The sequence below is a fragment of the Balaenoptera physalus genome (genome assembly GCF_965194825.1).
Source record: "Balaenoptera physalus genome assembly, chromosome: 3".
NCBI lineage: Eukaryota > Metazoa > Chordata > Mammalia > Artiodactyla > Balaenopteridae > Balaenoptera > Balaenoptera physalus.
In genome coordinates, this window is record NC_138890.1 from 162,934,152 (window position 1) to 162,959,880 (window position 25,729).

General features: G+C 45.1%; 1 protein-coding gene and 1 long non-coding RNA gene across 4 annotated transcripts in view; one reads left to right on the plus strand and one right to left on the minus strand.

Moving 5' to 3' along the window:
• Positions 1–962: 962 nt before the first annotated feature.
• On the minus strand, positions 963–18,544 carry LOC309656892. The gene is made up of 2 exons (XR_014261586.1): positions 17,478–18,544; positions 963–4,622 (listed from the first exon to the last, which is right to left on the minus strand). It is a non-coding gene; the product is annotated as an uncharacterized lncRNA (long non-coding RNA).
• A 309-nt stretch (positions 18,545–18,853) lies between these two features.
• MYO10 (myosin X) overlaps positions 18,854–25,729 on the plus strand; it is a 214,272-nt gene continuing 207,396 nt past the window's right edge. Inside the window, exon 1 of one of the 3 annotated variants that reach the window (XM_082453666.1) lies at positions 18,854–19,359. In XM_082453666.1, the coding sequence (XP_082309792.1) occupies positions 19,339–19,359 (21 nt within the window). In that variant the 5' untranslated portion in view covers positions 18,854–19,338. Of the gene's footprint in view, positions 19,360–19,521; positions 19,642–25,729 lie in introns of those variants that run through there. The other 2 variants (XM_082453665.1, XM_082453667.1) reach the window with 2 other exon arrangements.

Here is a 25,729-nt window from a genome sequence, read left to right on the forward strand (position 1 = left end):
CTTCACAGGCTAATCTTCAGCTCTGTTACTGTTACTACATCACTCTGCTTGCTCCAAGTTAAACTTCATCCTCTTAATTATAGAGAGTGTGCAACAAATTTGTGAACCTGGATTGGAAATCAATTTGGGGAGATCATTTTGATAGTTCTCAGGATTCAACCGAAAAGAGACCCAAGTGCCTAAAATAATGCTTTCTTAAATCTAGAGCAAGTTCACCTGTATCTACATACGAATCACCTGAGTAAACTGCTTAAATGTATTTTTAAGAAGCTCACCAGATCGTGTTGCCAAATAAGATACCAATATTGCAATGGGACGTACTCATACTAAAACATTATTTGTTTTTATCTGAAATTCAAATTGACAGGGCGTCCTATGTTTTTATTTGCTAAATCTGGCAGCCCTATTCCTTGGTGATTTTGAGGCAGATGGGACACATCTAAACTCCCAGGTTTTCCCATGATGAAGCAGTTTTTAAGTCCTGAAAGCCTTTTCATGAGCAGGTGTGAGATTTTTGACAGTAGTGTCTCTCAAGTCCCTGAACATTCTATACCGCCAGCCACGCCCTCCTTGAAACGGTCCTCTCTGACTTCCAAGAATCTTCCTGATTTCTTCCACTCCTCAAAGGCTCCTCCTCCTCAGCCCTACTCAGGGGCGGATCCTGGTTTTGTGGGACCCAGAGCTTATGCAACTTGCAGAACTCACTTCATAAAAAATAATACACAATACAAGTACAACATGAGGCCAAAAGTGAGAATTATGGAGAATGAATACAGAAATCACCACAAATTGCAAATTTTAAAAAGCTTGTTATTAATGAACACTCAACTCTAAATAATGTTTTCCTACATTTTTTGTCGGCCTATCCTTTAATCACTTCTTCAAATGATAGGTGGTTTGGTAATAATATTTTCTATAGAGAGACTAAGAACGGTAATTCAGTCTTTCTCTAGCACGATGAATAGAATTTGCTTCTTATTATTGATAGTGTAAAAGAGTTTCTTTCCACTTCACAAAGAATAAATGGCAATGTCATGTACATTATTAGGATTATTGGCAAGTTTGGGCAGACTCTGTTCAAATTTCCTTTATATTGAGCTGGGAGATTTGGAAGAACTTTCCACAGACTTGCTTCGTTTATTTCAAACTCAGTATTTCCTCTGCTTCTGGTGCTGGGCAGCATGGGGTCACAGTCACGTCTTCATAAGACCTCTGGTTTCATGTCCACAGGTTCCATCCCAGCAGAGTCAGCTATGTACAAGGCAGGAGTATCCTCTGAAGCGATTCTTGCACTCAGCACGCATTCACCTAAAGACAAACAGAAAACATTCCCAAACGCACAAAAAAACATCTCATCCGTGATGGTTAATTTTAGGTGTCAACTTGGCTGGGCCATGGTGCCCAGATATTTGGTCAAACATTATTCGGGATATTTCTGTGAAGGTGTTTTTTGATCAGATTAACATTTAAATTGGTAGACTGAGTAAATAGGTTACCTTCCATAATGTGGGTGGGCAACTGCAACCTTTGAAGGCCTTAATAGAATGAAGACTGAACTCCCCTGAGCAAGAAGCAGTTCTGCCAGCAGACTGCCTTTGGACTCAGACAGCAAGCCTTCCCTGGGTTTCCAGCCTGTCAGCCCACCCTGCAGATTTTGCACTTGCCAAGCCTCCACAATCATGTGAGCCAATTCCATAACATAAACCTCTCTCTCTCTCTCTCCATCTATATATGCACATACACACACACACATACACACGTGCGTGTGTGTGTGTGTGTACACATTCTACTGAATCTGTTTCTCCGGAGAACACTGACTAATACACCACTTAACTCCCCCTGACACACATTCCAAAAATGCTCCCACCACACCAGTGTCCCAGAATGTAGAGCAGTGTGACAGGGTAGACTCGGAGTGAAAACATACAGCAGTCTTCAGGTTATAGCAGAATCGATTACAGTGAAAGCATCTCATAAAAGGTTTACAAAACCCTGGGACCACAGGAACACAGTGCCAAGGTCCCTCCCAGGCCTTGGAAGACACTGTACCAGGTAGAGGACCTCGAGCTTAAGTTAGGTGAGCTCCTTGTTCAATTCCCCCCCGGTCCTACCTCCAAGGTGGGACCTCCACCTCTTTCTTCTCTGCAGCCCTCCTTCCTACTCAGCTCTCACTGTACAGTCTGGGTACTAACTCTACCCCACCTCACCAATGCAAAGACATCTCTCTGACTATGCTTCCTCTCCTCTATCTCCCTTTCCCTTTCAATGGGGCCATTCCCATCAGTATCCAAAGCTGCATGTTTTCTCCATCGTCAAATAAAACCTCTCTTTTGTCTTTGCTTTCCTCTCCAGGCACCTCTCCATTTTTCTGCTTCCCTTTATAACAAAACTCCCAGCAGCTCTGTATTTAATGCCATCCTGTCTTCTTCGTCCACTGTCTCTTAAACCCATTCCAACTAGCTTTATAGAAAATAGAGGAACCAGAAGGCCCCGAGAGCCTTGGACCCCCTGCACCAGCTGCAGACAGCTTACTATCTTATTTTAATGAGAGAAACAATAAGCTTCTGTCTAACCAAAGCCCTGATTATTGGGATTTTCTTTTTTATCATGTGTTCATGTACAGCTGGTCTTCATCAGTGGGAATCCTGACTATGTTGGGATGAGAGTGAATTCTGACCCAGAAGATTTGCCCTAAAAGGGCTCTACCTACTGTATGTGCTTAAAATGAATTTTTTGCTTGGGTTTTGCTGGGCACTTGGGTAATCTATTAGTTTGCTAGGGCCGCCATAACAAAGTTCCACAGACTGGATGGCTTAAACAACAAAAAATGGATTTTCTTGTAATTCTGGAAGCTAAAAGTCCATGATCAGGTCGTCAGCAGGGTTGGTTTCTTCTGAGGCCTCTCTCTTTGACTTGCAGATGGGTGTCTTCTCACTGTGTCCTCACATGGTCTTTCTTCTGTGTGCCCACATGTTACTGGTGTCTCTCTGTATGTCTAAATTTCCTCTTCTTATAAAAACACGAGTCACATTGAATTAGGGCTCACCCTAAGGCCTCATTTTACCCTAATCACCTTTGTAAAGCCCTGTCTCCAAATACAGTCATATTTCAAGATACTGGCAGTTAGGACTTCAACATACGAATTGGCGGTGGGGATGGGTGTCAGTGCTACATAATTCTGCCCATAACAGGGGGTGCAAGTTGAAAGTCTAAACCAGCATAAGACCTGTTTGTGTTTATGAGTTCCCACGAAAGTTTTCTATTTTTCACCCCACGTCAAGGCCTTAATTGACAAATTTTCTTGTCAGTACCTTTGACGAGAGTTGGGAAGTTTCAAGGCTGGGTATTTCTGAGGGTGTAGCCTTTGAGGAGTCATGTTTTATCCAAGAGTCTCAGCTGTAACTCAAGGCAGGCTCGTCTCCCATCCCTCTTTGGCATGGGGACTCACTTGCCATTGTGGTTTTTACCTTGCCTTTCTTTGGACCTTTGTGGATTCCCTGTACCTTTTAAATTTTCTTTTAAAAACACCCTTTGGGGTTGGGGGGGAATAATTTTAGATTTATGGAAAAGCTGCAAAGATAGTACAGATTGTTCCCTTTGTGTTAACATCCTATGTTACCTTGTACATTTGTCAGAAATGAAGAAACCAGCATTGGTACATTACTATTAACTAAACTTTAGACTCTATTTGCATTTCACTAGTTTTTCCACGAATGTCCCTTTTCTGTTCCAGGATCCCACGTTATGTTTAGTCCTCATGTCTCAGCCTCCTGGGTCTGTGACAGCTTCTGTCTTTCCTTGTTTTTGATGACAGTTTGAGGAGAACTCGTCAAGTATTTTTGTAGAATGTCTCCCAGTTTGGATAGACATGAATTTTAAAGGCTGCCCATGGTGTTGTACCCAACATAATAACGTGTTCACGGTGAGAGGTGCTATCTCTTCAACATGGTGCTGAAAGAGGAAGCCTCTGCCCTCTGATCCTATCCTTTGATTCTACAAGCTACCCAATACCCTGCAAATAAATTCCTTTCCCCCTTAAGTTTGCCAGGGCTGGGTTTCTTGCTTAATTCAAAGAGCTCCATGACTAATTCACAAGCCATAATAGATCTCCCTGTCGCTGTTCTCACCACCCCCCCGCCATGTTTTTTTCCGGCAACACCAAATTAATATATTTTTAACATATTGAGATTCCTGCAAAACTCTTCATGACTTTCTCCGTTTGCATCATTCTCTGCACTTATTCAGATGCCAGTGCCCAGACCACTGGCATTTTACTTCTTCTGAATATTGTGTTCGGTTGCAATTTCTGTTTGTTCTGGGGCAGTGATGGGCATGAGAGAGTAGAGGCAGAAGGCGTCTAAACAGAACTCTGTGTCCCAGAGGCAAAGCAGCTGAAGAGGCGGTGGGATCCTCTCCAATCAGGTAAGTGGCCAGGGGCAGAAAGGAGAAAGGTGTCGGGCACAAGGGCGCTCACAGGTGCTCCAGGCCAGGTCAGGGCTGTCCCCGCTGGGAAAACACAGCTGCCACTGCCTGGACAGGCGGGGCAGCGGCTCAACACACTCTGGTCCACTGCCAGTTGTAAGGTCAAGTGTGGAGCGAAGGAAACTTGTCCCATCTGTTGTCTTAAAAAAAAGAGGGATGGAAATGAACATTTTTGAGCACTCACTACGTGTCAGGTATTACTTTCTGCATCTTATTCAATTCTGAGAATTAGGGGGTAATTTCCCAGCCTCACACTAAGCAAATTGCCAAGTTCAAAGTTGTAGAGAGGTAGGGACTTCTCTACCTGGTGGTCTAGTGGTTAGGACTCTGTGTTTCCACTGCAGGGGGCATGGGTTCCATCCCTGGTGGGGGAACTAGGATCCCGCAGGCCACGTGATGCAGCCCCAAAAATCTAAACATTAAGAAAAATAAAAATAAAACAAAACTGTAGAGAGGTAAAGTCTGATGTTGAACTCAGTTCTGTCTTATTCTGAAGTTCATGGTCTTTCCAGGATAGGACAGAAGAAAGAACGTAAGCTTGAGAGACCTCACCCAGCTGTGTGCCACTGCTCAACAGTGGGAAGGTGGGCAATTGCTTGAATTCTGAGTCTTAATTTGTTCCTGTATAAAATGGGTAGAATGAAACCCCCCTTGCTGATTCGATAATGCAAGCAAAGCATTTAGAGCAGCGCTCGGCACAGACTAGCTCTTGTTAATATACCTTAGCCCTTAGTGATAATACGAATGCTAGTAGTAGTGGTGTTATGATTAGGCTGGGCCAATGTTAAAGTAAACGTGATCACCTCTTCATTTCTGCAACAGTGACAGACATTCCTCGGGTGCTTGAGATACAGCAGGAGATAAAATAAAGACACACCCCTGCTCTCAGGGAGCTGGCATTCTAATAGAGGAAGGCAGACAACAAAGACATAAACACAGTAAACAAGGAAACCAGGGATCAGCATATCTTTTTTTTTCTTTTCTTTTTTTAAAATTTTCATTGGATTGTAGTTGATTTACAATGTGTTAGTTTCAGGTGCACAGCAAAGTGATTCAGTTATGCATATACATATATCCTATCTTTTTTTAGATCCTTTTCCCATATAGGGTATTACAGAGTATGGAGTAGAGTTCCCTGTGCTATACAGTAGGTTATTAGTTATCAATGTTTTATATAGTAGTGTGCATATGTCAATCCCAGTCTCCCAGTTTATCCCTTCCCCTCTTATCCCCTGGTAACCATAAGTTTGTTTTCTACATCTTTTATAGCACTTACTATGTGCTAGGCACAGTTCTTGAAAGGGACAAATCTAGATATTTTAGGCTCTGTGGGCCATTAGGTCTCTTACAACCACTCAACTGTTAGTGCAGAAGCAGCCACGGACAATCTGTCAGTAAATGGAGGTGGCTGGTTCTAATAAGACTGCATTTCAAGAACAGATTTTGTGCCACGTTCGGCCCATGGACCATAATTTGCTGACCCCTGAGGAAAACAAAGAGAATGTAAGATAGTTTCAAAGAGTGATAAACACGATGAAGAAAGTAGGTGGAGCAACGTGATACAGTGTGACAGGTGTGTCAGTGCAGAACTAGATGGGCTGGTCAGAGGACACCTGGGCTGAGCCCTGAGCAAGGAGACAAGGCAGCCATGCAGAGTGAATGGGGTGATGGAAGGTGGAGAGATATTGAAGGTACAGGAAACACACATGCAAAGGCCCCGAGGCAGGATCAAGCTCCAGAAGGCCAGTGTGGTTGCAGGGTCAGTCCTGCAGGGTTTTATCAGCCTGAAAGGCACTGGTATTTGATGCTAAGTGTAAAGGAGTCCCTTGTAGAGTTTAAGTGTAACGTAGTGTTGATTTACATTCTAAGATAGCGCTCTAGCTTCTGTGGAGCAGAGAAATCACTGGTGACACTGACAGTGGAGAGGAGGGACAGTTGAGGAAGAAGGAGCAAGAAGGCAGTGGGAGCCCCAGGAGAGAGAATGCCTTGGGTATGTTTTGCTGTGAAGACCATGGGGTGGTAGCTGGGGGACGACGTGCTTTCACTGAGAGATTCAGAGACGGGGCTACTAGAGCATGTCGTGAGCTGGTCACAAAGGCCTCGTAGGGAAGATGATGGTGGAGTGAGAAGGATGAGGAGGGTAAGGAAAGATGGGACCAGAGAGCATGAGGGGGAGGTGACGCTGTCGGGTGGGAGCAGAAAGTAAAGCGCAGGTAGAATGGTGGCCTCGAGAGAGAAGACGGAGGAGTCCCCACCTGTTTGCAGCTGTGACCTCAGTGAGTGTGGAGTCCCCAGCCTAGTTCTTCTGCATCTTCTTCTCTTGCTGCCTTCCCACTTGGACCTGACTTGGACCTGATCCTGTGTCACCATGGATACATCGCCTTTTCTCTCCTAAACCCTCTTACCCTATGATTTACCGTGGACAGAATCCCTTCATCTCTTGCTCTCTGAAGCCTGCAATACTCTGGCTTTCAAGATAACAATGAGTTAACCCAGTATATTTATCAGAGCAAAGGAGCAAATCTCCTGCTCTCCCAGTTTACTAAGGAGCTGAGCCCACGGAGGGCATCTGATTTGAAAACTCCATCCATCCTTCTTTCTATCGCACAATCTCCATCCTTCTTTATCTTCCTCTTGCATTCCCAAAATTCCCTTACCCCTCTTCTGGAAGATTCCAGTGAATACCCTCTCCTCTGTGATGCTTAACTACTGCTACAGCCATGGAGATTCCTCCTCCTGTCTCCCACAAACCTTTACCTTCTTAGCAATTATGCCAAGTTTTTTGAACATGTGTGTGTCATCTCCTTAAGCCGATGGAGATAATAAAAGCTGCTATGCATTACTTTAGTTTTTGAGTCTTAACACCCCCCCAAGGGAAGTGCAATAAGTTATGAAATAACAGATATAAACAGGGGTGTGCTTACGCTGACTCATGAGAACAAATTGTTAAATTTTCAGAAATGTTGTGAGCCAGTTGTTAAACACAGCCATTCGTCAAAATTAAGTTATATGAACTTACAATTAAAAAAATTATATTAAAACCCCAAAGAGTAAATACTCAACACTTACTGCTTACAAATTATTCTAGTACATTTTTACTCTTGTCGATGCACTTGAAGTTAGTGATGTCTCTTGTATCTTATATGGTGGAAATACTGAATAATGAGGCGCTTCTGTGGGGCTCTTCCCAGCTCCACGTTCAGTGAACCGCTGAAATCAGACACGGTGTGAGCATTTACACCACAGACATTGGCAAATGCTGTGGTGTAAATCAGGGCTACCCTTTCCATAGATAGGACTCGTCAAACGTGGACTAGAAAACTACTAGTTGTAAACTAACTTAGCTTAACAACTACTAAATAGTTGTAAACTAACTTTGTCTCCTATAGCTCTACACACGCACTCTCGGCCCTAACCATCCTTGGTACCCTTTGCTGAACATGCTTTTCATACCTCTGGGCTTTTCGCTTTGCCTGGAATGTGCTTTCCTCTCTTCCTTACCTGGTAGAAGCCTACTCATCCACTGAGCCCTGCTTCCACTGAAGCTCTCTGGGAATTTTCTCCTGATTCCCTGTGTTAGTTTGCTAGGGCTGTCATAACAAAATATCGCAGACAGGGTGACTTAAACGACCGAATTGATTTTCTCGCAGTTCTGGAGGCTAGGAGTCCAGATCAGGGTGTTGGCAGGGTTGGTTTCTTCTGAGGCCTCTCTCCTAGACTTGTAGATGGCTGCCTTCTTGCTGTGGCCTCATGTGGTCTTTCTTCTATGCAAGCATCCCTGGCGGCTCTTTTTGTGTCCAAATTTCCTCTTCTCTGAAGACACCAGTCATGCTGAATTAGAGCCCATCCTAATGGCCTCATTTTTTATTAATCACCTTTAAAGGCCCTCTCCAAATACAGTCAAATGCTGAGGTACTGGGAGTTAGGACATCAACATATGAATCTGGGGAGGGGACATGATTCCGCCCATAACACTCACCCCGGTTTCACTTTTTATTTTAAAGGTCCCCTTAAAACTTTGTGTATGCTTCTACTATAGAAATCTCCATTCATTTCAAAATTCTTTTAGTATCTCTCTGCAACTGGTCTATTGATTTCCTTAGAGACCCTGTCTTACTCATCTTTATATCTTCTAATACCTGACATCACAGATACAAAATGAACATTTGAAAAAAATAATTGAACAGACATAGAAAACAGAATTATGGTTACCAATGGGGAAGGGTGCAGGGAGGGATAAATTAGGAGTTTGTGATTAACATATACATACTACTATCTATAAAATAGATAACCAACAAGGACCTACTGTATAGCACAGGGAACTATACTGTAGCACAGGGAACGATCTTGTAATAACCTATAATGGAAGAGAATGTAAAAAAAGAAAAAATAATTGAAAGAAAGGAAGTATAGCACAGGGAACTCTACTAAATATTCTGATAAGCTACATGAGAAAAGAACCTGAAAAAGAATGAATATATATATATAACTGAATCACTTTGCTGTACATCTGAAAACTAACACAACATTGTAAATCAACTATACTTCCATAAAATTTAAAAAAAGGAAGAATAAATGAAGTTCTGCTCTGATAAAAGAAATACACATTTTATTATTTTTCAAAATAAGAATAAATAACCTTATGATTATATAGGTATCCAAAAATTCAGAAAATATAAAAAGGGTCAATAATAATTTTTGATTGCCCTGCCCTTGTTATCTAGAGATAACATCTATTAAACCTTTTTGTTTTGTCTTTCTGTTCCCTAGTATCTATTCGTTCCTTCTTCCAAGTAACAGTTTTTAGCTGGGTAAATAAAAGCCCAGAATAAACACCACGTTTCTCAGTATTCCTCACAGCTGGTGACTAAGTTCTGGCCAACAGTGAGCAGGTGTGCTGTGCGACGACTCCCGGGAATCTGCGTAAGAGATCGCGGGCCTGCCCTTTGCCCCCTCTGTCAGCCACTGCCCCCCACGGCCTCTTGCCGCCTGGGAAGCTGAGGCTGCCTTCTTGAACTGCGAGGCTGTGAGCCAGCATGGCCCACTTCAGAGAGAGAGCTGGAAGGAGCCGGTGTCCTTGGAGACTTTATGGACCATCCCAACCCTCTGGGCTTCGTTTATGAGAGAAAAACAAACATATCTGCTTATAGCCACCGTTTGTGTTTCTTGAGTTTCTGTAGCCTACAGATGAAACATGTTAGTTTGTAACTGTTACTTATTCCTATCACCACATCAATAAATATGGATATTATGGTGGATTAAAAATGGCCACAGAGGAGTACGCTTTGGTGGTTCCTAAAAAAGGGAAACCCAGGGGGCTTCCCTGGTGGTGCAGTGGTTGAGAATCTGCCTGCCAATGCAGGGGACACGGGTTTGAGCCCTGGTCTGGGAAGATCCCACATGCCGTGGAGCAACTGGGCCCGTGAGCCACAACTACTGAGCCTGTGCGTCTGGAGCCTGTGCTCCGCAACAAGAGAGGCCGCGACAGTGAGAGGCCAGCGCACCGCGATGAAGAGTGGCCCCCGCTTGCCACAACTAGAGAAAGCCCTCGCGCAGAAATGAAGACCCAACACAGCCATAAATAAATAAATAAATAAATAAATTTTAAAAATGACTAATACTCTTAAAAAAAAAAAAAAAAAGAGTACTGGTATTAAAAAAAAAAAAAAGGGAAACCCAGAATTACCGTACGGCCCAGCAATGCCACCCCTAGAGATATACCCAAAAGAATTGAAAACAGGTATACCAGTATTCATAGTGCCGCTATTCACAATAGCCATAACACGAAAAAACCCAAATGTCCATCAAGTGACAAATGGATACACAAAATGTGGTCTATCCATACAATGGAATATTACTCAGCCATTAAAAGGCATGAAGTACTGATACAGGCTACAACATAGATGAACCTTGACGACATGATGCTAGGCCAGTCACAAAAGGTACGCATGCTTCCATTCATATGAAATTTCCAGGACAGGCAAATCCCTGGAGACAGACAGCAAATTAGTGATTGCCAGAAGCTGGGGATGGGTGCAAATCTGAGTGACTGCTTAAGGGTGATGAGGTTTCTTTTTGAGGTGATGAAAATATTTTGGAACTAGATAGATAGCTGTAAACGTTGTGAATGTATACTAAAAGCCACTGTATACTTTAAAGTGGTGAATGTGGTGTTACGTATATTTTAACACTCTCCCCAACTCCCCACTTCTCTCTCCAAAAAAAAAAAAGTGGCCACAGATGCTTTGCAGCTCCTTCCATCAAGAGAGCCTGGAATCTGGGATGGCCTTAGGTCAGGCTTTGACCCAAAAAACGTGGCAGAAGCGATGTCATGTGACTTCTTTGCAAGTCCTCAGAAGGTCTCACAGCTCTGCTCTTGCCTGAATGGAATCCTGAGTCCTCCACAGAGTGAAGAAAGACACAGAAGAGAGTTGCCAGCTGTCCCAGCTGTCCCAGCGAGGCTCCTGCCCCAGGAGGAAGGCCATGGCCCATCACCAGCCACAGCTGGTACCCATTTGCCTGCAGCTGCCTCTGAGAGCCCAGTCAGGCCAGAGAATTGTGAGAAATAATAATAAGTCATTGTTGTCTGAAGCCATTTAGTTTTAGGGGGCTTGTCATGCAGAAGCAGATAACTCACGCCAACAAGATATGTTGCTGGCCATTTACCAAATTTACCAAATTTACCATAATTTACTCAACCGATCTCCTGCCGAGGGGCATTTAAGTTGTGTCCAGCTTTGTAACTATTCTAAACAACTTTATCCTGGACTTTTTTATATAAACAATTTTCTGCACTTATCTGCTTTTTTCCTAATACTCTCAGCAGCTGAACACTTGCATTTAATGGAAACTAAGAAAAAAAAATTCCAAAAATATTCTTCACTCATTTAAGAAGCAAAAGCAATAGTGGTGATTTCAGGCGATTTCAGGTGGGGAAATCAAAGCCATGCCAGGTTGCTAAAGAGAATTTATAGAGAGCTGGCCCTGGGATGCATCCCATGAATTATACCCTCAAATTTCTCACTTGTGGGCCAGCCTTAGGCTATTTTTTTGTACTGTGGGGACCCTTGTGTATATAAATAATTTGATTTTAAAATATATTACAAAATGCATGAGCCCATGTAATGTACAGTGATTCCTCCATGAAAATTGACAATAATGAATCTTTCAGTATTTGTTTATTCCTCTGAGTGTACATAAAGATTCTTCTAGGGTCCAGGCACCAGCTCTTCCAATTCACATCCAGGAAACACCTCGTCATGTTCTTGTTGTCAAATGTGCCATCCGTGGCTCATTTCTTATTTCTCATAATGAGAAAAGGATAGGGAAACTTCTTCACAGTGTCACGGCTGTTCAGAACCTGGTTGTTTTAAAACAATATAGAAATTCTGACCTCTGCAGTTTCTTCATGTCATTTATTTAGTGCTGTTGCCTCACCGTTTATGACATTACATCATACATCCTGTGCCTGTGAAACTGGCTGCCAGTGACACTCTCAAAGGTTGTCACGGTGCTTTGTTGACGGTGGCCACAAATGCAAGTCCAACCCCGAGTAGGCAAGAAAATGTGAATGATAATTCATCTTGGCGTCACGCTACAATAACCACTGAGGATTTTATAGCAGGACCACTGAACAACACATCTTCCAATTAAATCTTCTCTTGAACCCTTCAGGCTGCAATCAAGGCATCCTGAGCACACAGTCGATTTCAATGTTGACTGCACTTTGCTTTCCACACACCAGCACCGACGGGGAGGCCAGGGGAGGGGGCCATGAGTGCAGTGGGGAGAGTGGTCCCATTCATGCAAGAAATGTCCATCTCTCATCTGGCTCAGATTAAGGTCCGCCTACAGGAGTACAGCGACACCACACAGACTTGAGGCAAGTAAGGACATTGGTAGCAAGGGCCGATTGACTCTGCAGGGCAGCTGTCTAGAAAATCAAGGAGGAGATGGGAGCAGTTAACCCAGGAAGACTGCCTGACGTGAGAAGCAGAGCCAGCGGAAGGGTTGCGATGGCCCTCCTGCGTGCCAGGGGTGGAACGCACACAGGGCAAAGATGCCCGCCACCTCCCCACTGCCCAACAATGCTGTAGGCTCGGGCAGTACCACTGCCGGTTGGAACACATAGGTGAGACCTGACACAGGAGTCCGCACCCAGGCTAAGCCCAAGGTCACTGGGGGACTGTTGGCGAAGAGTACTGCAGTCCTCCTGTGTCCAAGGTGAATGAAAGCCACTCACATCAGCTTGTCAGCATTATTCCGGTGGCCCAATTGCTCACAATCCTGTGGAAAACACATGGCATTGGCCAGCAGGAAAATCTAGGCGGCTGTCTTCCTGGGACTGAGGTCCAGCCATTAGCTCCATGAGCATCCCCATAAATGCCAGCTCTGGACTTCTGGATGACACCATGTGCACGGTAGAGGGCTGGTGAGTACCCCAAAGGGGAAAGGCAGAGACTGAAGACCACATAGGACCTGATCTGGGTCCAGAGTGGCCTCTCTGGATGGCACTGCTGGCCCCAGCCGATCCCAGGCACCAAATGGGACTTAGACCATTTTGAGAAAAGCACCCCCAAGGATAGGACCCCACTTTCCTCAGCCTAAGGGTGTCACTCCTCCTAAGGTATTGGCAAGTGGTAGAAAACAAAATCCACTTCAGAGAATTTAAGCAAGAGGAGATTCTTAAACAGTATTACACAGCTTGCCGTCTCATTGGAAGGGCTGAAGGAATGAGCTTTAGGCTAAGCTTCCAGAAATAATTCTTAGAACCACAGCACAGAGGAGGCCTGGCTGGTCACAGGCTGCTTCACCTACCAACTTAAGAACCCCACTAGGGCAGCGTAGGAGTGACGTCCCCACCGCTGACCACTAAAACATACCTTCTGCCCCCAGCTCTGCCACCAACACTGACTCTCTGAATCTCCCGTGTCCTCATGTAGTTTGTTCCCCAGGTTAAACCTTGAGTGGGTGCATCCAGCTGGTAGTACTGAAGTCACATGTTTGGCGCAAAGGACGCTTGAAGATTATCCATTGGGTTGGAGGGATTCCCAATGTGAGGACACTCTCAGAATGTGGATAGGACCATCAGAAGACACGGGGCAGCCCTGAATGATGGATATCCACTCTATCAAGATGACTGAATTAGGGTTATTCCATTCATATATATAGGGAAGTTGGTAAAAGTGAATGGAGGGTGAAGAAGGGGTAGTTTGGGAGCATGAGAGATGAGAAGGACCTCACTAGAAGAAATCGAACAGATGGTTGGAAACGTGGGGCTGGGACTTCTTTGAGCTTGAGTTATGGGTTTGGGAATCATTTATGATGAGATGGCAGCTGAAGTACTGAGAATTAATGGCAAGAATGTGAGAGTGGAGAAGAGAATGCAGGCTTAGGATTGACCATATTTTGGAGGAGGGAGGGAGGAGGGGAGCCTGTAAAAATGACAGAGAAAGAGGTCAAAGAGATGGGAGAACCAAACAAATGCAGTGCTTTAAAGCTAGGTAGAACTGGCTACATAAAGCTAGGTAGAATGCGGCTCAATGCAAAATGGAAAAGCAGGGCCCCTGGTTCAAAAATCATTAGCCCAGGGCCTTCTGAGCTTAGGGTCCTGTGCAACTAACCCTATAGCTGAACCCCTGTGAAGCTGGCCCCAAAGCTGAGAAATGAGAATTTCAAAAGAGGGGTGATGTCAAGGAGGACGGAATTTGAGAACAGGCTGTGGAATTTGATTATTCCGAGGTCATGGTGATCTTCAAGAGAATGGGGTTATGATCTCCACTCATAAGAGGCTGATGGGTAAATTGCTTGGGATGAAGTGTAGACAGTGAAAAGCTAGGGGTCTGAAGGGAGATGGCCCAGTAGTTCAGGGAGCAATTGGGTTAAGAAACAGCCATTCTCAAGTGAAATAGACACAACCACATTTATTGGCTCAGATAATGTGAGCAGGAAAGATTGAAGATGCAGGAAGAGGGGAATATGTGAGGGCACAAGGTCTGGAAGTGGTAAACATGTGATTAACAGCAGAGATGAAGAGATGGTAAACTTGAGAAAGTCATCCTGGGAGCTACTCTGTTCTAAGAGAGAGAGTGTGAAGACAAAAAGAAATCAAAGAGAAAGGGAGGCGTCAAACGTACTCCAAGTGGGCAGAATCTATCATCAGGGAGGGTTTCATGGATCTTTATACCATTTATTTATCACACCCAACAGGACCAGGACTCAGCACTTTAAAGGGAAATGGATTCATTTATGAAAACAACTCTGTGTTTGTGCAGGATATCAATTTAGAAAGCATTCTTGCTGTAGTGTGAAGTGATGGGGATTTAGTTGGCATTGATTGTCCATTGAGGGCTCTCTGATTAGGTAAATTACATCTTAGCTGTAGCCCATTTTGTTTAGAAAAATGACTGCTAGCAAATCAGTTTTTGAGTGTCTTATCCCTGCTTCATTTCTGAGTTTACTTTTTTGTACTTGTTTAATTCTACTACAATGTGAAACATTTCAGGTATTTTTCCCCCCGAATTTTATTCTTTCACAACTGTTTTAAGTTTCACATGAAAAAACAAAACAAAACAAAACTTCCTCAAGGGTTTCTGAATTGTAAGTTATGAGAAATAAAAGGAACACTTGTTTAAAAATTTAAAGAACACGAAGATTCCCTTAATATTTGCTTGTTCAAAAGGCAAAAACACATGAATTTTTAAAGATCCAAGACTATAAGTGAACCGAAAGGAACTGCTGTTTAGTTAAGCATGGAAAACAGGATTTTAAGGTTGTGTCAGTTATTAACTTCTAATCTGTGTGAAAGAAACTCCAGAACTTTCTCTTCCCGTAACTGGTAATTAAACCATTAGTCTGACTGGAGCAATTAGAGCGAGTGTTTTATAAAAACAAAGGTAATAAAGAAGACTCTATACACTAAGACACATCCCGATTAGGAACTGCCAGCAGCAACACAACAACAACAAAGGAACTCAATTCGAAATCACAAAGGAAATTAACACAAGCTATGTCAACTGAAAACAAACAAACATGTGGTGGAAACAAAAACAGAAGAGGATCATAGTACTTATTCACATACATACCTGTACAGAAATCTCCCTTAAAGTGGGGAAATGGTCCCATCTATATACAAATAAATTTCTGTCACTTATGGGTTAATTTTTGCAGCTAAATAAGAGAATGTAACTTGAGCCTTTTTTGTTGTTTTATTTTGCAAACGTAACACTCCGTGAGCATGTTTGAGAAATAAGTAGGATAATTAAGAAGGAACTTGGGGGCTTCCCTTCCCTGGTGGCGCAGTGGTTAAGAATCCGCCTGCCAATGCAGGGGACACGGGTTCGAGCCCTGGTCTGGGAGGATCCCACATGCCGCAGAGCAACTAATCCCGTGCACCACAGCTACTGAGCCCGCGTGCCACAACTACTGAAGCCCGTGCACCTAGAGCCCGTGCTCCACAACAAGAGAAGCCATCGCAATGAGAAGTCCGCACACCGCAACGAAGAGTAGCTCCTGAGCGCAGCAACGGAGACCCAACACAGCCAAAAATAAATAATTAATTTAAAAAAAAACCTTAAAAATGGAGGAACTTGGCTTCAGAGAAATGTGTCCATTCTGGCATTAACATTTGTGAGCCTCTCACTTCTCAAAAGGCATAGTTTAATGTTTTAGTCCAAACAGCTTTGACCATTGGGTAACACAGCTCCTTAAAAGGAAGCACTTAACTTTTCAGTGCTTCCCTTTCTCTGTCCAACTTTGTCAAAGCCCTTGTAAATTTAACATACTCCTTTTAAACAACTGATTCCACCCCAAATACTTGAAAGTTTGATATCCTGTTTAGAATGCTTAAAATAACATGCACTTTGCTGGTTGTTCAACAAATAGAATCTTACTGCTACTGTTTATCTTTACACCTTTTTGAGACTGTGCATTTATATGGAAAATCTGATGACTTCTGAAAACATAAAGCGATGATCCTCAAACATTGAATTGTCTACTTGGGTGATTACTAAAATGCAGATTCTTAGGCACCCAGCCCACCCCTGAGATTCAGTCATGTGTTCTTTTGCTTTTTCTTTTTGACAATTGTCCTAGGGGATTTTGATAAAGTGGTGTAAACTTTTAAAAGAAATATAATTCAGTAAAATTCAACCCTTATGTATTGGATCTGCCTCACAATTCTTTTGAGGCAAGTTGGGGGTATGTAATTATTAACCATATCTTCTTAATCAATAGGGAAGTAACTTTCAAAAATTAATAGTCTATTTTTTTGAGCAGTTCTAACTTTACAGAAAAATTGAGGGTAAAGTGTCCCTATATCCCAGTTCCCTTTATTATTAACATGTTGTATTAGCGTGGTACATTTGTTACAACTGATGAGCCAGTATTGGAAAGTGACTTTGAAATGACCATGGCCAAGGCTGCCAGTGGCTGGGCTGAGGCTGGGAACCAAGCCACACCCACATCCTCATTTGAACCAGCTGCCTGTACTTTCTCTTGAAAGATGTTCTATACAGATTAACACCATCATGACTGTAATTGCTCTGCGCCAGTATCTGAACACAGATGGCAGCAGGACTCATTCAACTAAGCACTATGGTGCCTGGGAGGGTTGGTATTTATCCTGGCTCCATCTTAACTTTCCACGCAACCTGGGACACAATCTTTAATGGCTTACATGTGTAAACCTGTGAAACAGGGCAATCACAGAGCACAATATCATGAATTAATTTAACCTTGACTCTTTCCAAAGGGGAGTGGAGTGGGTACAACGATATTAATGCTGAAGAACTGCTCTGAGATAGGTTACAAACATGCTTGCATTTTCACGCAAGGATTAGGGGGATGATTCATTCATTCATTCATTCATTCAGCCTCTGAAACAGGCTGGGGATAACAATTTGAAAGCACAGTTCCCTCTCTCAAAGAGCTTCTATTCTCCCAACTGAAGATGGGTAGGACACCAACAAACAGACCCTTGCAGAATATAGTTTTACCCCAACAAGATATAGTTTCCTCCGTGGTTGTAGGAATAAGCCACGGCCGGTGGTTAGGCGGAGCTGGAAGTGGCATGAGTAGCTAGACATCTCTGGGCAGGCGTCCCATGGAACATGTGACTTTCCGACTTGAGTCTTAAAGGATGGGTAGCAGTTGGCAAATCCCCTAGAGAGAACTTCTCAAACCATTTGTGGTGAAGAACCAGTTGTTTTTGTTTCCAATCGGCCAGGTACCAATAGGAAAACCCTGCTGTGCCAGGTATGAGTCACCACGAGTCTGACAACACCCAAACTGGTTTATACTCGGTTCAAAGAGTCCACGGATCATGTGCTTGTATGTCGTGGCATTTTAAAAATTGCTACAAAAGTTTCTAAACCTTTGCTCTCAGTTTCTCTACTTGTTACAGACAGGTTCCAAACAGTTTGCAGAACAGCACAAGGCCAGGTGCCATCCCTTGAAGGCACCTGAGACTTGCTGGAAATGCAGATTATCAGCGCTCATCCCACTCAATTCCAATCTGCGTTTTAACAAGATTCCCAGGTGATTCCTGTGCACGCGAAAGTTTGAGGACCTGCCCCAGAGAAACCAGGACTCAGTACCAGGGGGGTTTGATCCTTCATCCATCTCGCTTCCATTTGACTATCTGCTGCTTCCTTTAGGTCCAGGAAAAGTGTTACATTTTTTAAGGTGCAATTGGCCACGTCCTCTTCCAGTTTACAAAACTACATTTCCCCACTGCGACGAAACCGTCTTTTATCCTGGGTGCAGGAGAGAAACTCCACACGGGTAGGCAGCTTCCAGAAATTCTGATTAGCCTCCCTTCTCCGCTTTGATCTGGCCCAACAGCCGGGGCAGCTCCACGGACCGCGCTTCCGTCCCCGGGGTCGCTCATCTGCCGAGCTGCATTAATGAGATCCGCGTTGAGCCGGTTCCAGAGCGTGCTAAAGATCAAAGGCACACACACACACACACAAATCCCCCAACCCCTCCTCCTTGGAGACTATTTGGTCTTTCTCACCAGAGGGAAGAGTCAACTCCCCCGCCCGCACCTAGGTGGGGAGACGGGGAGGGAGCTGGGAGCCGCTCGGGCCCCGCCTTCCCCGCCCGCCCCGGAGCCTGCGGGGGCCGAGGCGCAGAGTGGGCGGGGCCTGGGCGAAGATGGGGGCGGGGCGCGCCGGCCGGGCGAGGCTGAACCTAGCGGAAGCGCGGGGAGGGGTTGGCTGAGGGCTGGGCTCCTGCAGGGGCGGGGCGTGGCGGATGGGCCCGGTGGGCCGGCTTAGTGGGCGGGGCTCAGCCCTTGGCGGGGCGGGGCGAGGCGAGCGAGTGGGCGGGGCCGGATGAGCGGGCTGGGCGGGCCGTGCTCTCCTGTCCGCAAGTCTCCGTGTGGCCGTGAGCCGGTGAGCCCGGGCGTCCGAATACTCACCGGGGCGGCGCTCGAGCTGGGAGAGCCATTCCGGGCTCGCTTTGTAGCCGTTGTCCCCCTGCCCGCCCCGAGCGCCTCCGGCCGGAGCGCAGAGGGAGGGGGCGCACTCCCCAGCCCCCCGCCTCCCTCCCCCAGCCGGGGGGAAGAATGTGCCACCAGCTGTTCTCCGCTCGCGAGCGCGGCGCCCAGGAGTGAGGAACTTGGAGAAAGAGGAGACAAAGGCTGCAGTTGGGACGGATGAGTTAGAGACTTGGGTTTGGGCAAACAAAAGGTGCGAAAGACGAGAAGGGGAGAAGGAGATGGCAGCGGGGGAGCCCCGCGGGCTCGAGTTTCTGGGAGTCGCGCTGTGACACGCATGGTTTCCCCGGACCTTCTGCTGGGCTGACTTCCGCGAGCTGGGAGCCGGACTCGGGCGAGTTGGGGAGCGCACGGGAACAATGGACAACTTCTTCCCCGAGGTGAGTGCGCTCGCGGCCGGGAGGGCGGGCGCCGGCGTCCCGGGCCGGGCTGCTTTCCGTGAGCCGGTCGCGGGCTCCTTTCCTGCCCGGACCTGGCCTCCCAGGAGGGAGGGAGGCGCTCACCGCGCCGCGCGCACACACGCTACCGCGCGCACTTAGCCCGAGAGGGTGAAACTTTCAGGGAGTCGCCAGAAATCAAGCCCCGGGGAGTCTCCGGCTGAGTAATGCCTGGCGGGATTTATTTTGTCCCGCGCTCCCGCTTGGCCCCGGGATGCAGCGAAGGTGAGCGTCCTTTTGCGGGGGTGGCTGGCTCACCGGGTGTCCCCGCGGCGACCCGCGCGAGGTGAGCTGGCGGACGAGGGGCCCGGCGGGGAGATGTGCCTGCCCGGCTGCCTGGGTGCGGGAAACCCAATAAAAGCGTTCATCGGGGACTTTGCCTTTCTCCAAGAAAGGTCTGGTCTGGAATTTCCTTTGCAAAACGTGCCGGCTTCCTGTGAGAGGGGTGCAAACACTTCCAGAGGAGACGCTTAATGAAGTGTGAGAAGGGGGAGGCGAGGGTTTAATCGTTCACTGTGTTCTCGGCCTGTCGGACCTTTCGAGTCTAGGTTCTGGTGCTCACCAAGAAGTGCTCTTTTAGGATTTGAGATCATTCCAGAGGGTGAGATCAAAAGATCACGTATTTGTGCTGACTGTCCTTGGCAGATTTGGAATTCGAATGTAAAGAAAATCGTTTAGAGCGAACATTGGTTATTTTTGAAAGATTAAACTGATGCTCCTTTTTGGGTCATTGAGGGCGGGACACCACGGTTACTTGAAACCCTTGACTTGAGAACCCTTTTCTCTGGGATCGAGAGTTACCGTGGTTTCTTGGTTCCCTTTCCTTTCTTGGTTGTGTTTATTTAACAAATTCTATTTAAGTTTGAGGTTTGAAGTGTGGCTCAAAGTAAACTTAGTTGGCTTAATGAGTCTGATGTGACTTTCATTGAAAGCCAGGGGATGTTTTGTAAATCCAGGACAGTTTTGGAACCTTCCAGCAAGTTAGATTGGTGAGGGTTTGCCTCTATGTTGGTTAACTTGCTTTCTCAGACTTAATTGGATTTATTATTTCAAGTCATTGTACTTTCCGGATGCCCACTTACTATAAATAGCCTGATGACTATTTATAGTGGCCAGAGTGGTATATTCTTGTGTAATAGTAATATCCCCCTTTTTTTTAAAGTGGTATCTCACAGGTGATACCCACATTCATGGTGAGAGGTCGACTGGAAAAGAATTAATCATTCATTAATCCATATTTCTCCTTTTTTTTTTTTTTTAAATGAGACCTATAATTGTGAGACTAGCATTTGCTAGTCCATAGACCTTCGTTTGCATGCCTGTAAGAAGGCACCAGAACTTTTTGCAGGAGTTGCAGGTTAACCAGTGATAAAAGACCAGTGGGCTAGTTTAATTGCTTTCATCTGTAAGAAAACCTGAGGCTCTACCTGCGGGACTCTTAATTCTTAACTTTTTTTGGCGGGGGGAGGGAGGCCTTTATTTTGCTCTTGTGTTGTGAGTTCTTCAGGAAATTTGATGAGACATAGAGTTTGTATTCGATTTGTGGGGGTCCCCATCCCCATGAAGCCTGTCTGTGGACTGCAGGGGGCCAGTGACCTCCCCTTTGGAAGGACTCTGCCCCCTAGTGGAAGTGGGGAGAACTGCAGGATAACATGGGGCAGCTGCAACCTCCTGCCCTGGTATCCTCCCATTGGACTTTGAAGTACTGTTTCTCCTTACACTATGCCTTGGTTCAGTGTAAGGAGACCTAGTTGTTGGATTTTATATCCATGATTAATATAATGTTGAAGTTGGCCTTCAGAGATCTTCTTCTCCATCCCCTGCCTTTCCTAGGTGAAGAATCTTAATCCAAAGACGTTAAGTCACTTGCCCAAGGTTGAAGAGGTTGTTACGGAACTCACAGCCTTTTTGCTCTGTTGCTGGTGACTTTAGTATTGGGGGACATTTTTATTCAAAGTTATACTTTTACTCTTGTGATGTATTTCTATTACAATGTTAATTTCTAATCAGAAATTAATTTCTGATTAATTTATTTCTAGTCAGTATTAATTTCTAATCAGAGTTCCTCCCCTAACCATAATTACTTTGAATGGGAAGCCAGCAGGGCCAGAGAGGCTATACAGTGCTATTAATTGAAGACATACTCCTAACATAGATTCTGTCTCTATGGATCTCTTTATGGAGTTAAGTGTGGAAGTGATATATTTCCAAGGACAGCATAATTGTAAGGCCTCTTGTATCTCTAAGTGGTGTCCTGTTCTTTGGTAACTTTTCCCATTGTGACTTAGGGGTAATGACTTATTGCTTGTTGGACAGCAATTTGAAGCTGATGTTAACAATTGAAAAAAAATTGAGATGTCGCATGTATTAGCTCTATGTGTGAACGGCCAAATAACAAGGAAACGAGAGCTCCTTGTGACTAGCAGCTGCTATTTAGAGCTAGACCAGAGTTTCTCAGACTGGGTACCATTGACATTCTGGGTCAGCCAGTTCTTTGGTGTGGGGGAACTGTCCTGTGTAGAGTGGGATTCTGAGCAGCCTGCCTGGTCTCTACCCACTGGATGCCACTAGCACCCCCAAGTTGTGACAACCAAAATGTCTGCAGACGTCGCCAAATGAGCCACAGAGAACAAAATCATTCCCAGCTGAGACCCACTGAGTGAGACCCACGAAGCAGTTGCCTCGTGGAATTAATTCCCGTGCGTGTTGCAGGCACAGCTTTCTTGCCTGCTTTACGTAGCATCAGGCATCTGACTGCCGATCACCTGGAAGCTTGTGAGGCTTGTGCCCGGCAGCTGATGGCTACTGACCTCAAAATGTACCCGGGGATTGGAGACCACTCCCCAACTGAGTTTCAGTTTCTTCACGGCCTTGGATCTTTATGACATCTCTCGAGTGAATTGTGTGCGCACTTCTCGGAAATTTGCTTTTTCAGCATTTAGAGGTAAGTTGTTAAAAAGTTACTTCAGGAAGAACCTAAGGTTAGGTATGTCTGTAACCAGAAGCAAGTTTTAAAACAAACTGAAAAGGCTCAACCGGCAAAGTGGCAAGACTGCTGTGCAAACGTGTTGATGTTTTGAAGTGGCTGCTGTTTCCAAGTCCCCAGTGCTGGGTACAGACTAGAATACTGGAGGGGCCAGTCAGTGCCAGCTGGGCACGTAAACGAGCGGGACTTCTCCGTCTTGTTTTAGGAACAGGCATGGCATGATGGCTGTTCAAGCGAAAGAGCTTTTGAGGCTTATTAACTGGACCTATATGAACACTTTGATTTTTCAGAAGTGTGTAAAATATACACGAGTAAGATACTCATAAACAATACAAACATAGAGCAGGTATTAATGTTTTAAGCGCTGAATTGTTAGTGGAAAGCATTCCAGCTGTACCTGTTTCTTACAGCCTGGGTCACCCTGGGCTGGAACAAACGCACCTCTCCAGGTGTTAAGTGGAAACACCTTCCTCGTTTCCACTTAATTCGGGGTGGTGTCTTAATCTCTATTGTTACCTGGAGTTCAAATAGTTTTTTAAGCTGGAACGAGTTCTTGAGGCTATTTTTCTCCCCTTTTTATAGTGTTTTGTTTGTTTCACATCTTACTGATATTTTTTGTCTTGGTAAAAGAAATTAAGACTGTTGATTTTAGCAGCTCCTTCCTTCCCCCTCCCCCTGCCCCCCAATCATCTCTCAAGGGCAAAAGGCAAGCACTGAGGACTTCCTTGTCCCACCACATCCTGCAGGCCACCCCTTTGACGACTATAAAATGGAATCATCAGAACATTCCCTGGTGTCCCCTTTTCCCACAGTGGAGTGACAGTGCCTTGCCCTTTCTGCACACCCCGCAAGGATTCCTGTTGTCACTTTTGGGCCCTGCCATGTTGGGTGCAGCAGAGGCACGGAAGCAGCTGGGAGCAGGGAGCCCTGGTCTCCTGGGCCCTCACCTCTCCCCAGATCAGGCCCAGAGCAGCGTGGGTAGGGCCAGCACTGTTTAACCAGAGCTGTGCAGGGAGAGTGCTGAGTGTTTGTTTTTCCAGCTCTGCTGGCTTTTAAGTGAGGTCACCTTTAAGGACACAAGCCTTGAATGCGCTCTTCTATGGAGTGATGGGAAATAGGGTACCTCCTTATAAATGGGTTTCAAAATTTTGCATTCAAAATAACTGCTGCGTAATTCAGCAGGTCCCCTACATAACGAACGAGTTCCGTTCCCAGAGCACGTTCGTTAAGTCCAATTTTGTTTTTAAGTCCAACAAAGTTAGCCTAGGTACCCAACTAACACAGTTGGCTCCACAGGACTGTACTGTAATAGGTTTATAATACTTTTCACACAAAGAATACATAAAAAACAAACACAAAAATTAAAGAAAACATGTTTAATCTTACAGTACAGTACCTTGAAATGTACAGTAGTACAGTACAGCAGCTGACATCCAGGGCTGGCATCGGGTGAACAGGCAAGAAGAGTTACTGACTGGAGGAGGGGGAGGAGGTGGGGGATGGTAGAGCTGAAGGATCGTCAGCGATAGGAGACGGAAGGCAAGCTGCAGTTTCACTCACGCCTGACATTGATGGAACACACATTCGCATCTTTGAAAGTTCGCAACTTGAAGGTTCGTGTGTAGGGGACTTATAGTCTCAGGTCATTGACTTGCAGGGCACGCTCAAGCAGGAGCAGCCAGTGAAGTCTACGGGAAGCTGGGCCACACTTCCCTGGGCCTGAATGCCCCTAGGTGGGTTGAGAGCCTCCTCCCTACGAGTAGAAGAGATGTGGCCTCTGGGAGGCTGGCTGTACCCTCCACACCTGTGGGCTCTCAGCCAGGTTATCTGACCTTCCTGGGCTTCCTTTCTCTGTCTGTAAGTGAGCATAACGGTGTTGACCTTGCATGGTTATTAGAATTCGAGAAAGATTTACAGAGCTCTTGGCACCTGGTAAGTGAGTAATAATTAAAGATTATAGTAACTTAGAAATTAAGAACGAGTGGCCTTTGATGGTGACTGAAATCCCAGTACTCTATGGTGCAGGGAAATCTTGGTCTTCGAGCTGTTCCCAGTATCATTTCTGGTGCTAGATTGCATTTTTTAATATTCTCCCTTTTGACCAATACACTTCTGGCTGATTTTCCAGAACTCTGTCTAAAGCATGTCTAGATTGCTTATAAAGTCAAGCTCACATTCTTAGTCTGGTTTCCAAGGCCTTCTGACCTTGCAACTCTCTTTATTCTTTTCCCACATGTGAATTCTATTCCAGAGGGTCTATTACCAATCTTACTCCATACCTTCGTATGTGCCGTTCTCTCTGCTGATCGGATGTCCTGCCTGTCTAGCTCCTTTTTGAAACCATCCCCAACAAGTCTAGTTCATGGTCACTCCTCTCTTTCCTATGAACTTGACTGTACTTCTTTCTGTCCTGGTTGTGTTAGGAATTTACCCCTTTTAGCTAGAGGGCTTTACTTTTTTTTTTCCTTCTCCGATGAATAGACAGAGTCTTGAGAGATTAAATAATCCGATTTATAAGTTTTATCACCTCGTTTGCACTCAAAGGTCCTTAAGGATGGGATTCTATCCTTGTGTAGCTGTTATTTTCCTCTCGAGTACAGAGTTTTTTATGGTGGGAGGGGAGATGCTTCTAACTTTTTCCCTGGATTATGAAGCATTTTACAGTTCTTTGAAGACAGTAAAAAATGTTTGCTGTTTATTGAGTGCTTATTGTGTGCAAGGCATGTTTCTGAGCACTTTCCATTCAGTAATTACTTTATTTAACAACCCTATGAGCGAGGCTCCATCGATGAGGAAAGTGAGGCAGAGAGAGGTTAAATAAGTGGCCCAAGGTCACACAGTTAGAAAGCGATGGCCAGGCTTTGAACCCACACAGGATGTCTCCAGAGGGTCTGTGCTCTTCACTGCCATGCTTTACTCTCCTGTTGGTGTCACTTGTCTTATGCTTGCATCACTGTTTCTTTGATAAAGTACTTAAGACCTTAGGCAGTTAGTGAATGATTTTTGAGTTGAAAACTGCATGGGGGTTTGGGAAAACAAGTGGCCCATGCCCCAGAAACACTGCAGACCCCGCAGGAAAATGTTCATCAGCTTTTGAACATGCCACCAATTTTTATTTGGTGTGCCTTTTACTTAGGAAAGACAATTCCCTTCTGTTTCCTCGTGAGGTGTGGTTACTAAAGCTGCTGGCCCCAACCTCATGAGGATGGTAGGGAGATTTAGATAATAAGGCACTTAGAAAACTAGATTTTTGAGAAGTAGTTATTTTATTAAAAGAAAGGATAGGGCTCATTTGTCTCCCTATTCTAAGTCTCAATTATCAGAGTA